The sequence below is a fragment of the Scophthalmus maximus genome, chromosome 7 (genome assembly GCF_022379125.1).
Source record: "Scophthalmus maximus strain ysfricsl-2021 chromosome 7, ASM2237912v1, whole genome shotgun sequence".
NCBI lineage: Eukaryota > Metazoa > Chordata > Actinopteri > Pleuronectiformes > Scophthalmidae > Scophthalmus > Scophthalmus maximus.
Genome location: NC_061521.1, coordinates 4,636,404 through 4,650,911, shown reverse-complemented (window position 1 = coordinate 4,650,911; position 14,508 = coordinate 4,636,404). Strand labels below are relative to the sequence as shown.

Here is a 14,508-nt window from a genome sequence, read left to right as displayed (position 1 = left end):
CCAGGTCCTTTATGTAACACAGCATGTTTTCCAATTTCTTTGCTTCATTTATAGCTAAGTAGCTGGGTCTTTTCAGGCAAAGTAAGGTAAGACTCCAGGACCAAAACTGGACATCACCAAAGATGAAAGTTTTCTGATGATTTGGGATGTTTTATTAATGTGGCAGGGACGATTTAAAAGCACTTCTATTTTTGATGGGGCTCGAGTGGAGAGGTGTGAAAGGGGGAAAACCAGCAGATGAGGCGATGGAGGAGACTTACCCATTGTTTGTCAATCTGGGATTCAAACAAGGATGTGCAGGACACATGGACATGAGGGACAGGGAAGGACATGAGACAAAGAAAAGAAGGCAAACATAGTCAACCAATCAATTAAAAAAAAAACTCAACTTAGATGAAAAGTCCACAGAAGTAAAGTTGAAAGATCTTCAATAACCTTTTCAATGACGTTTGAAGTTTTTCCGTGGTTTGTAAAAAAAATTCACATTTACATATTCATCTTAGTTTTGACCTTGAGTGAAACAGTTCTTCCAAAAAGACAACACTAGACACACATTTTATAGTGACATTGACTGAGAAGAGTCATTTTCAGAATTTTCAAAAACTTTTGAGTTACAAAGTTGAACATTTACATATTTTTCAGTCATTGTGGGGCCTAATGCATCTTCCACTGTTGGCTTTGAAAGCACGTACAAAGCAGCAGACAAGTTGTCAATCTTTTTTTCCTTTGAAAAATCCCCAGAACCTTCAATCGAAAACTCTGAACATTAAATCATCAAGGTTATTCAAATTCAGAGTTTTTGGGCTGAATGAAGTTCAACGTGGCAAACTAAACTGTTACTTCATTTGGGAAGACAGATGAACTTCAGGAATCCAGTTTTTCATTCTCAAGTGGCAAAACATAAAGTGCCCGAATTCAATTTTTTGTTGCCAATCTCAACAGAAGTTGTCAAATCTGTTACTATATCGTAATTTGCTTGTGATGATTCTGCTGTGGGGGGGACTGTCCAATCATAGCTTAGCATGTTGAAGCAGTAAGCATGGAAATGTAGTGAGAGTGACATTCAATGGTGGTGTCAATAACTCAATTGCAAGTGTAAAATGCACTGTAAAAACTAAAAAAGTAATTGTTCACCTAAATATGATTTTTGAATAGAGCTAAACAAAGTGATTCAACACCAATGTGGATGAATAAGAATAACCACAGATATATAAACTCAACTGACTTCATTAACTGTTTTAGGTATAGTTGGCCGATTACATAGCTTAAGATGACAAACCATTTTGGGCCGGAGTGCACCCCAGTTAAGGTCAGGCCCAGTTTAGAACAGGGTCTCCAAGGAGTTCAGCACAGGTTTGGACTACATGCCATCTTTTCTGTTCTCCTTAATTGAAGTATGACATCCTAAAAGTAAGCGTTTGGGTTTGTAATTTGTTCAGGCTTGTTTACCTCATCATTTAATCTATATGGGAACTATTTAATGCAGCTATTCAGTCCATCAAATGAAATAAACAAATTTCAAACCAATCGATTGAGACACAAACATTGTGGGCAACTGTGGCTCAGGAGAAAGAGCAAGACGCCCACTAACCACAAGGTCAGTGGTTCGATCCCCAGCTACCTATTATTACCCTTTTATTTATTAACCTGCAATCACAGCATTAGAGTTTGACCTTTTGATGCACTGTCTATAGTGCAGTGTGACCCCACCTCCTTAATTTTCTCTCTCTCTGTCTCTGAACTTTCTTGTCTTGCCTGAAGTCATCTTCGTATCACATCGTGTAAAAATATGAAATGAAAATATCAAAATATAGCAGCAAAACCGGTCTGTATGTAGATGCAGTTTGTGTATTCAGTTGGTTGGTATAATAGTGTGTCTCTCTGCAGGCATTTATTCACTGTGTCAGGAGGAATAAATGGACAGATGGTGCATTCAAGCAGAAGTGGCGGAGGCTTGTGGAAACTGGAAGGGAAAGGAAGCTGAAGGTTAAGAGAACAGTGAGCTTAGCTCTCTGTCAAGACTGCCGGTGGCCAAGGGTTTCGCTCTTAGCGATGCCAAGGCTGCCTCCTCACACAAGCTTCACGGTCATCCATTTAACAGCTTGTGTCGAGCGTCTGGCCGTTTCAAGTGAACACAAATACACCTGAACTCCCCATCCGCTGGATGTTTGGAAGGAAACAGTCACATTTTAGTGGCTGATCCGATAGTCTCCACCTATATTCAGTGTGAAGCCTGAAAATAAAAGACAGCTGAAGGTTTTAAAAGCTGACAAACCTTCACTCAGTCAGGAGCAAGTCGCTGACGACAAGCTGTGCGATCTGCACTGAAAAATCTAAAAATCCATCCATCTTAAGTGATTTAGTCTGATATTCAGCCAAGACTAATTTTTCAATAAACAAAAACTATATTCTGACAGTTTCTTTGCTTGTTTTAGATTTTATTTCTTCCTAGGAATGAGTGTTAGTCTTTTAAAACTAGACAGGACAAAGAGATCTAGGCCTGGTCACACCAGGGTTTAAAGCAGATCATTTTGGGCCTCTGGTGATGATGTTGACCTCCATTTTAGTGTGAATCCAAAAATTACTATATGAGTTTAGTCCATTAATCATTTACCATGATCATGAACATGACCATAATAATAATAATAAGTAATATTTGACTTGAAATGTGTAGGAATTGTTTTGAGAAAATATTTTCGGACTCGAGAGGTTGACTGAAGAGTTGTGGCTCTTTTTTTTTTTGCATTGACAGATCCTTCATGTCTGATTTACAAGACTGAAGCTGAAGACATATTCTTTCTTGTGTTATACACCTTCAGTGCAGTTAGAGGATAATGGGAAGAAACCCAGAAATTTAAATCCTGTGATGTCCAGTCACTGATGTTAGGCAGTGTGATCAGAGATGTGTGTGTGAGTGTGAACTCACTTCCTGACCGGTGTCCAGCACGCAGAGTTTGGAGCACTGCTTCTTGGCATCCATCAGTACATTGAACATGGTGCACACCGACATCTGCACCCGGAAGTCTGTCGACTTACTCGCTTTTTGCATTTTGGCATCAAATGCTGATTTTGTTCTTGAGGGATTAAACACAAAGAGTTTTTTTATGAATGATATTTCACAGTGTGCAGAATTCATATGATTCCTGTCATTTTTTTTGTAGTGGATAAGATTATAGATATTTAGGCATGATATCAAGAAAAAAGTAAAAGGTTACTTTTCAAGTGAGTTTCAGGTTAGAAATAGGATTTGGTTGTGAGGAACAAGAAAAACAGAGAAAGCATGAGGAGGATTGAGACAGATGTGAACCCTGAGGTCCAGCTGTGGTAACCTTTCAGTCTGACCTCTTGACGCAGGCCTCCATCATGTCGCTGGCCATCAGTTTGAGTCTCTGCTCAAGATGTTCGGCAAACTCGGGCTCTGGCCAGTGGAGGTCCAGCACGAACATCTGCAGAGCATCCAACTTCCAGAACAAATCCTCAGAGGTAGCTGCGCCGTTACTGCAGAGAGGATAGAAAAGGTTTATTTATTATTTTAATACAACATTAAAGCACACTTTTACCATTGACTTGTTGTGTTTTCCAACCTGGCTAAAGGATCGTTTGTGATGCTTGTTCCACAAAATGTTGGTGTGTGAGTATCTCAACTTCTCAACTCAACCTTTTTTTTTTATGATCACACTGATTTTAAATGTTCGTGCCAATGTAGCCAGAAGCAGGGTATTGTCTCTCTGTGTTTGTGTGTGTGTGTACACAAATACATTATCACATGGACAGATTTTTACGAAACTCAATCTTTTGATCTGGAAAAAACTTTGGATCTAATCGATCAAGGGTCAAGGTCAGGGTCAACAAACATATGGTCCAAAAGGCAAATTTTACAAGATATCTCTGCAAATAAAAGAGCCAGAGAGACAATCCAAAATTTATATTGATCAGGAAGTGTGTGTTTTATACAACCAGTGGTGGGAGACAACATCAGTATCTAGACTCATAGAGGACTAGAAGTGGATTCATGTCCAAGTAAGGTTTTTCAACTGGCTTTGTTCATTTCTGATGCAGAAATGAACAAAGTTTCAGTTGGTTTCAGTCAGTGAGCACAGCAACAGGCTAAAACAGAGACAGATGGACCTCTCCCCGCCTTCTCCCCTGCGCACAGGTTACACAGTAACGCATGGCAACATTTTCTGTCACTGCCATCCAAGTGTACAGCGCCCGGCTAGAATGACAGCCACGGGAGGATGGAGGAGGGGGGCTATGGGTGTGGGTGGGGGTGGATTAAAACCAGCTGCACTCACTCCCTCACTTTTCTCACTTCGCCTTTAAAAGACTGTTACCTTAACAAGTGGCGCTCAGGAATAAATGCTTTGGGCTGAGTCCGCAGTGCAATTAATCGCTTGGTGGCAATCCCCCTAATGTCTAATTAGTGGTGCTCTTCTCTGAGCGCGCTCCGCCCTGCTCCCGGGGGAGCGGGACGATCCCACTCGCCCGTCTGTGCTTGCTAATGAAGTGCCAGCTTTTTTTTCCCTCTCTCTCTTTTTTTATTGGATCGAGGAGGGCCAAGTGAAGTGCGGTAAAGGAACAGGGTAGTCCGTGTTGTAGGGAAGGCTGGGGGAGTTGGAATGAGGAGCCTTTTTAAGAAACACACCCTCAAATAGCCTCCAGAGACGCCACCCCCCAACATGGTCACCAATGCTGACAATTCTGCAGTCCACAATGACTCACTCTGAAATAGACACATGAAAACATACAGTTGTCTGTCTAGACAAGCAGAGTAAGCTGTTGAAATCAGATCAAAACTCTAATCTTTCTGATCTTATCTATTTTTACAGACCTTTAATCCAAGACTTTTGTGCCTCTTGGTTTGTGCTCGTTTTGAAAATGTAATTACTGTATGCAAAGGTAGGTGAGTCTTCATGTTTTGTGCGCAAGCCACTGTTCACATTAGTGAAAATGCTTCTTTAGAATAGTTTTTATCTTCTGCAGCCTGTGTACGTGACGTAATGTTTTTATTCCTGGCAAGCAAATACAACCTTAATGGACTTTAGTTTGGCCGTAACATGTTGCTTGTCATGTATTGATACTGAGGGACGTGAAGAGAAGCAGGTGGGTTTTTATTTTATTAAACTCTCTTACGTGAAAACACAAAATATCTCAGAACTTACAAGATGTCAGGTGAGCATTCAGGACAGACAGATGGCATGTCCAGGCTAGAGGTCTTCACCCATACCTGACCCCCAAAGACCAAAAGACCAGACCTGAACTGATCAGGGTCTCCTGTCCACACTTTAACTATGATTTAGGTCTGACTATGGTTTGTGGTCTATGTAAAATTCTGACTGGACCCAGCAGGAAGTGAACATTTCAACAGGAATAATTATGAATAATTATGAATAGTTATGGTTGCAGTAAGTAGGGCATCATAACTTGAATCACCTGTTACACATTCAGGTTTACAGAGATATCTTTCCAGCCATTAGAGTGTGTAACAACATGCTAAGATTAAGACATGTACATGTACATGCTACATTACAACCTGGCACTTAAACATGCTAATATTAGCATACCAACATTAAAATATAAATTATACACCCGTAACTATGCAGATAGTAAGATACGGTATGCTGAGCATAGTTGTAACATTAGTGTTAGCATGATAGTCACTTGCTTCCATGTGTTAAGAGGTAGCATTAGATAACATGTTAACACACTGTTAGCGTTCATCTCGTAGTGCAGTTATTCAAGGCCTGACAGTGTAAAGCTGTTTAGATAAATTATCGTAAACGGCTCGTTTCCACTATAGACTGTAGATCTAAATAGACGTAGTCACCGGGTCCGGAAAATGAAGCCCACGAGGTAGTGCCTGTGGCCTGTATTCTGGGGAATCACCAGCAGAGGGTAACTTGATGGGTAACTTGATGGTTCTTTCTCTCCCTCTTTCTCTCTCTGTGTGTGGGAAAACAAACAGCGCCGGTACTAGACGGAACACTCTGCTAATTGATCTCTGCAGAAGTTAAGACCTCAACCCACAGGCTGTCACCCATGTCTACTACCATTCCATCCGAACCAGTCGGTACCAGCGCCACGGCCTCGAGCATCGGTGCATCCGAGGACGAACTACACGCGCCTTTTCCCCCGTTAAGAAGTACAGTTAAGAGGCTTAGCTCTGGGCAGAACTATTGTTGCGAATTTTGTACCAGACCTCGCGTCTGTTTATTGCTGCTTTAATAACTGAGAAATTATTAGTGCTGTTGATCGTGATTCATGTGTCGAACTATTGTGTGTTGCTCTGCCATCGTGTCTCAACCCAGCAGGCTGTTGTCAGCTTACAGACCAGAGACGCGTCCGACTCATCAGCTGAGCCGCGTTACACCTTAAAGGCTACTAATGTTACCTGATAACCTGTTAGCTATCCATTTTGATGCTAACCTCCTGTGGCAGACAGCAAACTGCCTGCCCAAACTCTGGACAGTTTTTGTTTTTTAAAAATTGAAGGGAGCAGTTTCGAAAAAGATATTGCAGATGATTGACATGAGGGGTTGTTTCGCATATGTACACAGAGCTGTGTGGAAACAAGTTGTACAGAATATGAACCCTGGTTTTCTGCTGTGCAATGAACAAGCTTAATAGAACAGATCAGAAAAGGTTTTAGGGTTTTCCCAGCTTGTTCTAAGCAGGAGAAGTCACAGACCAACTCTTACTAGGGGTAGATCAGCAAATACACATACTATAGTGTTTAGGTCTGTTTTGGTTCAGGTCTGGGTCTTTTTGTTGTTCATGGATACCTTTGTGGATTTGGGTAAAATAGTTTCTGGTTCCTTTTGGGCTTCTTAAAGACCTCTAGTCCAGACCCTAAAGAGCCTCCTAAGTGTCTACCCCCCTTCGTACATACGTGTTCTCACACAATGGTCCCATCCAGGCAGGAGCTGAGAAACTGGGCATCTGCGGCAGCGTTAGCGGAAGGCTTGGGACTTTGGGGAGAGGAACACTTGCTAGATTGTTCGTTAATGACCTGTCAGCGGTGAGGCCGATCGATGGCAGAACAGGAACATTTTTAAAGAATAAAAGACAAAGAGAAAGAGAAGAAATTGTGACAGTAACAGTTGTTTATAACGTGTGCGCACACACAAATAAACACACAGAATAATAATAACTTATAATAGTAAACACTTGTTTTGCCTGCAGTAATTAATGAATAGCAAACACCAATAAAAGACAGAAAAGTCAATGCTCACTTCTATTCATTCTATTTTCTCTCAGTTCAGGGGCTTTTTGTTCAAGAGCGTAGTACAGCACATTGTTACTGACTGTAGTGTGTCCTTGCTGTGTGTGCTGTACATTCAGTTCTGCCTCCTTTTTGTTTTCCTCCCATTTTCACTAGATTCTTTTGGGTGTTTTTCTTGTCCATGTACAGAGTCATACTATATAACCACGGGATGAGTGCAAACTCTTTTCTCAGGATTAAACATTCCCATCTTATCTTATCTTAATTTATCCAGGGCATATTTGCAAAATAATTTAGCATAAGACGCACAGAAGGAATGTAGCAAAATTATTCCTCAAAGGGTTAAAAGTACAGAAGACTTAAATTATTTTGACATCTTTAGTATTCCTTTGATGTGAGAACAACACCACAGTACACAAAGAACATGACAAGAATGGAGGCAAACAGACAGATTTGCTCTTTATAGCTCAAACAAAGATGAAGAAGACAAAAAAATCCTCACCTGTCCTCACAGATGTACAATCAACATCCAAAGATTCTAATTACTGTATTTCAATGTGACACAGATGCTGCCTTCACATTAAAACATAGCAACTGAAATCCTGTTAAAACAAATGTTTTATCGGTTTTAACAGAGGTCTAAAGCGAAGACGCACAATGATTCTCCCTTACTTGACAGACTGCCAGGTCTCCTGTTCGAAGCCGCGGTGGATGGACTGGGCAATGGACGACTCCATCAGGTCGATGTAGCGCACCACCAGGGGGACAAACAGATCCTGCAGGTGTTTGTGGAACGTCCTGTTACACAGGTGAGCTGTGGGGGTGGAGAGTTGGATGAGAAAATCAATAACCCGAATACATAGTTAGAGACAGCAGCCAGGTGGCTTGGCTTACCACCTAGAATGGAAAGAGTTAGCCTCAGCATTTGTCAGCAGAGACTATAGTCTATCATATAGCTCCCTCCCTTTGGTTTTTGAAAAGTGCCAGAATGTAGCTACATGCAGACATGATCTTCTCAGCAAGGGAGTAAATAAGCATATTTAATTACTTTAATGCTACAGCATAGAGTGTGATATTTTAGACTATTGTCGTCTTCCAACAGCCAACAGTTTGCATTTGTCCCTTTCCTTTTCCAACACAACAATGCCCCTGTGCAAGAACTGTTTTTTCACAGTCCGGTGTGGAGGAACTTGACTGGACCGTGGACAGTCCTGACCTGAAAAAAATTATAGAAAAGATGAAAAGACGATTAATTTTGTCCTGCTGAAGGACTGTTATTCTAAGATTAAATGTACCCCCACCCCAACCCTCCATCCACCCCCCACTTCTCCTTGTAGGTTCAAGAAAGACAGACAGAGGAGTCCTTAGTGACAGTAAGCGTCCACAGCGAGGAGAGACATATAAACACATTGCGTTGGGTGAGAAGCGAGCAGGCCGGTCTCTCAGGACTTCATTAGTTTTAATTCCTCTCGCTCTGCTCCGTCATGATTAACACTAGCCTTTTTTGCCCTCCGGAGAGAAAAACCCATCTCCCTCGCAACCGCTCTCACATGCTGACAATCAAGTGAGCATTTAAATAATTCACAGAACAACTGAGAGATAATGCACTTGTTGAAGAAAAACCCTCAAAGAGTCTAGGAAATATAGTCATGTCACCTGAGATCACCCTACCGGCAGTCACCGCAGAGGCTTTGTTGATTTTTCTGAACAGCTTAAACTGATTTTTTTTTAAAAAGCTGTAAATGAATACTGTGAGGTTCAGAAAAGGCAACTTGTAAATCAACTTTGTTATCCTCCAAACCTTTTTTTTGTTAAACTTTTGTCTCCCAAGTATCACATTTGATTTAAATCACTTTCTTCTCACTTTAGATATAATTAACAAAGAGGGTAGACCTCATTTGTTTAAATAGTCAAAACTATGTTTTCGCTCTTACTGATTCGGCTCTGTCTAATGCCTCATTACACTCCAATTCAAGTCGGCTAATGTTGTGACACTTGGAATAATTACGGCATGAACAGAGGACTGTAATTAGAAAAACATATAAAAGATATGAGCCACAAAAACAGAGATTTGTGGCTTCTTCACATAATGAAACGCTGAGTTTTTTTGTATCCAAAGGTGCCCTTGGGCTGTCTGTCTGTCTGCCTGCCGGTCTGTTACTGTATCCAAGGTACTTTGGCATCAGCCATGTTAAATAACGCCTCGTATCTCGCCAAATGTCTGGCTGGCGCTTAGACAAAGCCTCGGAGTCGACAAGAGAGCTCGGAGAGAGAAAGCAATGAGCTGAGATTTTTCTTCAGCAGTCAAAGGTAATCTCAACAGTGAGACGCAGTTTGTCAGGGAAGAAAATACTACAACAGTTTGAAATACAGCAATAAAATGTTTGTTCAAGTTTCCATTGTCATTTTTTAATTTTAATTTTTTTATCTTCACACAGTTGCGACCCTGAGACATAGAAAAGCACATTGCAAAAAAAGTGGGCGTCCAAACAATGTTTCCTTTTTCGCTGTGTGGATGTGCATCATGACAAAACGAACAATAGATTCACACATTCACAAACCAGGTGAAAAAGGATTTAGCTGCAATATAAAAGGATTCATAGCAATGGTGATTCCACAGCTGGCCAACAATTCATCCCTCAAATAGGTTTGTCATTTTAAAAAGTGAACCTGCAAAGAGGAATGAATGCTTCTTCAGGACCAGAAAACAGAACTGTCAAGATGTTAGACTGGAAAAAGCTTGTGGGTAAAACTAATCAAAGCTCACCTCCACAATGAGAACTAGAGTGGCTCTCACTAGAGTGCATACCTCAGTCCCCTTCAATTCAGTCCATCCTTATAGCTATGTCACCAAAACCATGCAGATCATGAAATCATAATCTCCACTACGAAAGAATGATAGGTTGACAAACCTCATTATATTAACAAAAACAACACTGATCACAGGCAAAGCTACACAACATCCACATTTTTATTTGGATCTGCACCAAATAGAACACACTCATAGATATCAGCCCCTTAAATATGCCTTTTTTTCCCATTAACATCCATGAACTATTCCCTGGAAAATTTGTGAAAATGTCACAAAATTGCCTATCCTGCAGTGTTAAAGGAGACTCATCATGCTTTTTCAGTTTTCCCTTTCCTCTAGTGTTATATAGTTTGTTTTGTGTATGTAAAAGGTCTGCAAAGTTAAAAAGCCCAAAGGCTACAGTTAAGGGAGCTACTCTCCCTGACAGAAAGCACTGAAGTTCATGGCGCTACTGAAACGTCACATCAGTAGTCGGGACGATACTTCCGTAAGATGGTGGCGTCACCATATAATGTCTAGAGTCTAGTCTGACAAGCCCCCAACAAAGACGGGTAAAGCGAGAGCGCTGGAAGCTTTTGACCAATCACAACAGAGTGGGCCAGCTGGCCAATCAGAGCAGACTGGGCTTCACTGGAAGGGGGGGAATCTTAAAGAGACAGGAGCTAAAACCAAGTGTTTCAGACAGAGACTGAAAAGAGGAGCTGCAGGAATGTGACAGTCTGAGGAAACTGATGTGTTTACTGAACATTAGAGAATTTAAACAATTTCAAGTAATAGTAAATTAAAATGATGAACCTGAATATGAGCATAACATTTCTCCCTGAAAGAAAGTGATCCACCAATTTTCGTGGAAAACCGTTCTGAATTTTTTTGGCGTATTCCTGCTGACAAACAAACAAACAAACAAACATACAAACTGACAGGAGTGAATACATGACCTACCTTGGCGGAGGTAAAATGAACATTTGTAGTTGGTGGACAAAGACAAATCAGGACCAAACAGTATAATTGCATTATTAGAAAATGTATGTTACATCTCACAGTTCCTAGCAAAGGTCCCTTCAATCACTGCTGAATAATTTAGTTTCCTGTCCACCGACTAAATGAGTAAGAGTGAAGACGCCGAAGTGAGACAGGAGGAGGACACTGTGCTAACGTCCTGTCCTGCTCCCTGCTGACAAGTAGACAGATCAGTTGACACCCAGCTGAAGATCAACTGTGGGCAGCTGATCTTGTCCCTCGTCCGGCCTCGGCAGATTTCTCCGATGCTTGTGTTAATTACCTCCCTGCCTGTGCATGCAAGGTGTTGTTAACCTCCTCTTTTAACAAGCCTCATTTTCTCTCACGTCACCAGTGTTAATTAGTGCTCTTAGCAGCCAGACCATACATGAGGCATTTTCTCCCAAAAACAGCTCCAGTCTTTTAAGAGGCATGAAAATGAGTAGAGAGGAGGGAATGAATTTATTGTCATTGTATGTTATATTAATGTAACACAAATAACATAATGGTTTAGAATTTTTTTTAAATATTCAATGATTAACAGTAAATAGGGGCAGTGGTGAACAAAGGTGAGAGAAGTGGGCTTGTGACGAGCAGGTTGCTGTGTGATTGTACTTCGTGTGAAATGTGTGTGAGTTGTGTGGAACTGCTATGTACACTGTGAACTTTGTGATAGTGCAAAGATCTTTCCAAGACGTATAAACTATTGTACACTAATTATACTATATATACTCTATATTGTAAACACTACTGTGCACTGAAGTGACAACTGTACACAGGATGGCGAGTGCAAAGTTAGCCGAACTATAGTCAGACTGGACAAAATATTGAAGAGAAAAACATAGTTAGAAAAATATAATTTTACTTTCTAATACACTTTAGCATGAAAGCAGCTGTCAAAACCAGCTAACGTGGACAGGGACGGTCCGACTTACGGTCAGTTCGCAGGAAGTTGTTAAGGAGCTGGAATAACGGGAAGCTGTCCCAGGAGTCGACAGGCTGCACCTGAAGAGCGCCGTCCATGTCGGCTCTGTACAACGACAGAAATGTTTCAGCGTGTTCAGCCATCAGCTCCGGCCACCACGAGAAAGCCTGAGAGAGAGAAAAAGAGAGAGGTGCAAGAAATTAAGAGGTGCAAGAAATTAAGCTCTTTTTAAGCTTGTTTTAATTTTGCTTCTCTGAAAAGGATTCAAAAGCCTGAACATGTCTGTTTACATGCAAAGAAGACCAAACAAGAGCAACAGTTATTTCAGCAAATGCCTTAAAAACTTTGCTGAAAAGTCCTCTAGTGGCTGTGAGATTATGACTCTTGTCCCTAGCAAATGAGCAAGTGAGGCATTTTGATCAAACAGTTTTTGTCCACATAGGGAGGCCTCTGACCCCTAAACCTAACCAAACCATAACTGTAGCGTCGTCACACCATGGAACAGGCTTGTTTTTTCAGTGTTTAGGAGATAATCTTATCTTTGGCAAGCCAAAACAATCAGTGAGCAGTTGAAGTCTCTCTTGAAGTGTCATAGTCAGGGAGAGATGACGACATTACTCTAAGCTAAATACAACTACAGAGATTGGAGATAGGCAGACTATCTTGGGACGCCATACTGTGAACCTGTTGATCTGTGTAGCGAACCAGAAGTCTCCTCATTATTGAGCTCTTATAATAACTACTTCTGCTTAAGACATCCACAGTTTCTGTCTGCCTGAATCAGCATCCACTCCATCAATTATTCCATTTCATATGGTAAATGGTAAATGGACTGTTTATATATAGTGTTTTTAAAGTCTTATCGACCACTCAAAGTTGCAGCACCAGTCACATTTACCATTTCACACACACATTCATACAGCGCTTCTATTTACCACACTTTTTTTGTCATGTTCATACACTGCTGGAAGAACCTTCAGAGGCAATTTAGGGTTAAGTGTCTTGCCCAAGGACACCTCGGCATGCGAAATAGGGGAAGCGGGGATCGAACCGCCTCCCCAGAGCTGTATGTCATTCGAGAGTGCGTGGGCAAAAAGCATATTTGATGTTTAATTTGTTGGTCTCACATGTTTCTAAAGTTACAATGTGAAGCCTGAAGCTTTGGGTTTATATCTCACCACCCTGAAGGATGGCCTGCTAATAGGTTTATAACTGTTCTTTACATTTCTTATCATCAATCATTAATCATCAGTCATCTGTAAACAAAGAGATATTCAGTAACTGGAAAATGTTCCCTGACTTGTGCGTTCCGATCAGCTTTTCATGGAGTTGCTTCTACTGTTCCTCTGTCTTCATTGTGGAGGCTTTTTTTTTTTTTACACAAATGTGTTTTTGACTCAATGGTAACTCACAAAAATTTTGACCTACCAGATACATGTGTATTTATACTACAGTCAATTCAAACCCATTGACAGCACATAGAATTTCAAGCACACTTGCACCTTCCCTATTAAACAGTGCAAGCGTTGGCTATCCTTGAAGACTAGCATTGATGGGAGGGGACAACCAACGTGCTGCGTTTATGGAACACTTGAAAATTGTTCGGCCAAGTACCCAACATACTCCCTAGACAGAATGATTCACTGCAGGGATTTAACTATGTGTTGTAGATGCTAATGTATTGGCACTAGCCAACATGAGTTGAGCCTATAGTGACTATCAGCAAGCTGGATAGAATGTTAGTGTCTCAGAGCAGTACTATTAATGGGGACAAATACTTAAGCAAACATGTATATCAGATTTTTGATTAACAGGTACATTTGTAGAGTTCCGTTTTTAACCTTCAAAAAAAAAAGGTTTTCTCCTGTTGATCAGTGTCAGAAAAGGCCACATTATATCTACTTTGATTGAAATCTGTAAATAACGAAAAGGTCCAGGGGCGGTGAACTCTTTGTTTAAGGCACCATTTGTCATTCAATTGCTGTGTAAAGTCTTATGGCGTCGATGACCATAACATCCTGATTGGATTCTGAAAGCTGCAGAAAGAGGCCAATACAAAGTATCTGCAAACTATTTCAAACTGAAATAGAAAGGGGGGAAAAGCCCAGAGGTACTTTTGTGAAAATAGCTGCTGATTCACTAATGCAGATACTGTATCTTCGTCTAAAGAGCATCCAGGCTCTGCGGCTCTTCAGTGGACAGAGGTCGGCCTGCTCAGGTGACCACTGCTATTGACAGCTTAAGGACCTCTGAGTGAAAAGTGCAACCAGCCTTGAATCAGCCGCTGGTGCACTGAGTTGGGTGTTGTGTATGACGGAGATATAAGAGGGGAAAAGAAAGATTTGTACTTGTGGCCTTACAGGACAACTCATCAGAGCTTTCCAACACGCCTTTTTCAGTTTCCTGTCAATGGCAACAAACAGCAGTAAACCAGCCTGACAATACTTTATAACTGACAACTCTGTCGCCTAAGGAGAAGAAGAGACAAAAACAGCAGCAGAGGTTGTAAGGAAGAGAGATATAACAAGAAACAGAAGATGTGACGACGAG

The 14,508-nt window shown here is 41.1% G+C and overlaps 1 protein-coding gene across 3 annotated transcripts in view; it reads right to left on the bottom strand.

Moving 5' to 3' along the window:
- cadps2 (Ca++-dependent secretion activator 2) overlaps positions 1 to 14,508 on the bottom strand; it is a 218,154-nt gene that overhangs the window by 29,866 nt on the left and 173,780 nt on the right. For 2 of the 3 annotated variants that reach the window (XM_035642193.2, XM_035642195.2), the window contains 6 exons: positions 11,969 to 12,125; positions 7,895 to 8,036; positions 6,890 to 7,009; positions 3,343 to 3,498; positions 2,927 to 3,074; positions 261 to 275 (listed from right to left, as the gene is read on the bottom strand). In XM_035642193.2, coding sequence (XP_035498086.2) covers positions 261 to 275; positions 2,927 to 3,074; positions 3,343 to 3,498; positions 6,890 to 7,009; positions 7,895 to 8,036; positions 11,969 to 12,125 — 738 coding nt within the window. The remainder of the gene's footprint in view (positions 1 to 260; positions 276 to 2,926; positions 3,075 to 3,342; positions 3,499 to 6,889; positions 7,010 to 7,894; positions 8,037 to 11,968; positions 12,126 to 14,508) is intronic. The other variant, XM_035642194.2, reaches the window with a different exon arrangement.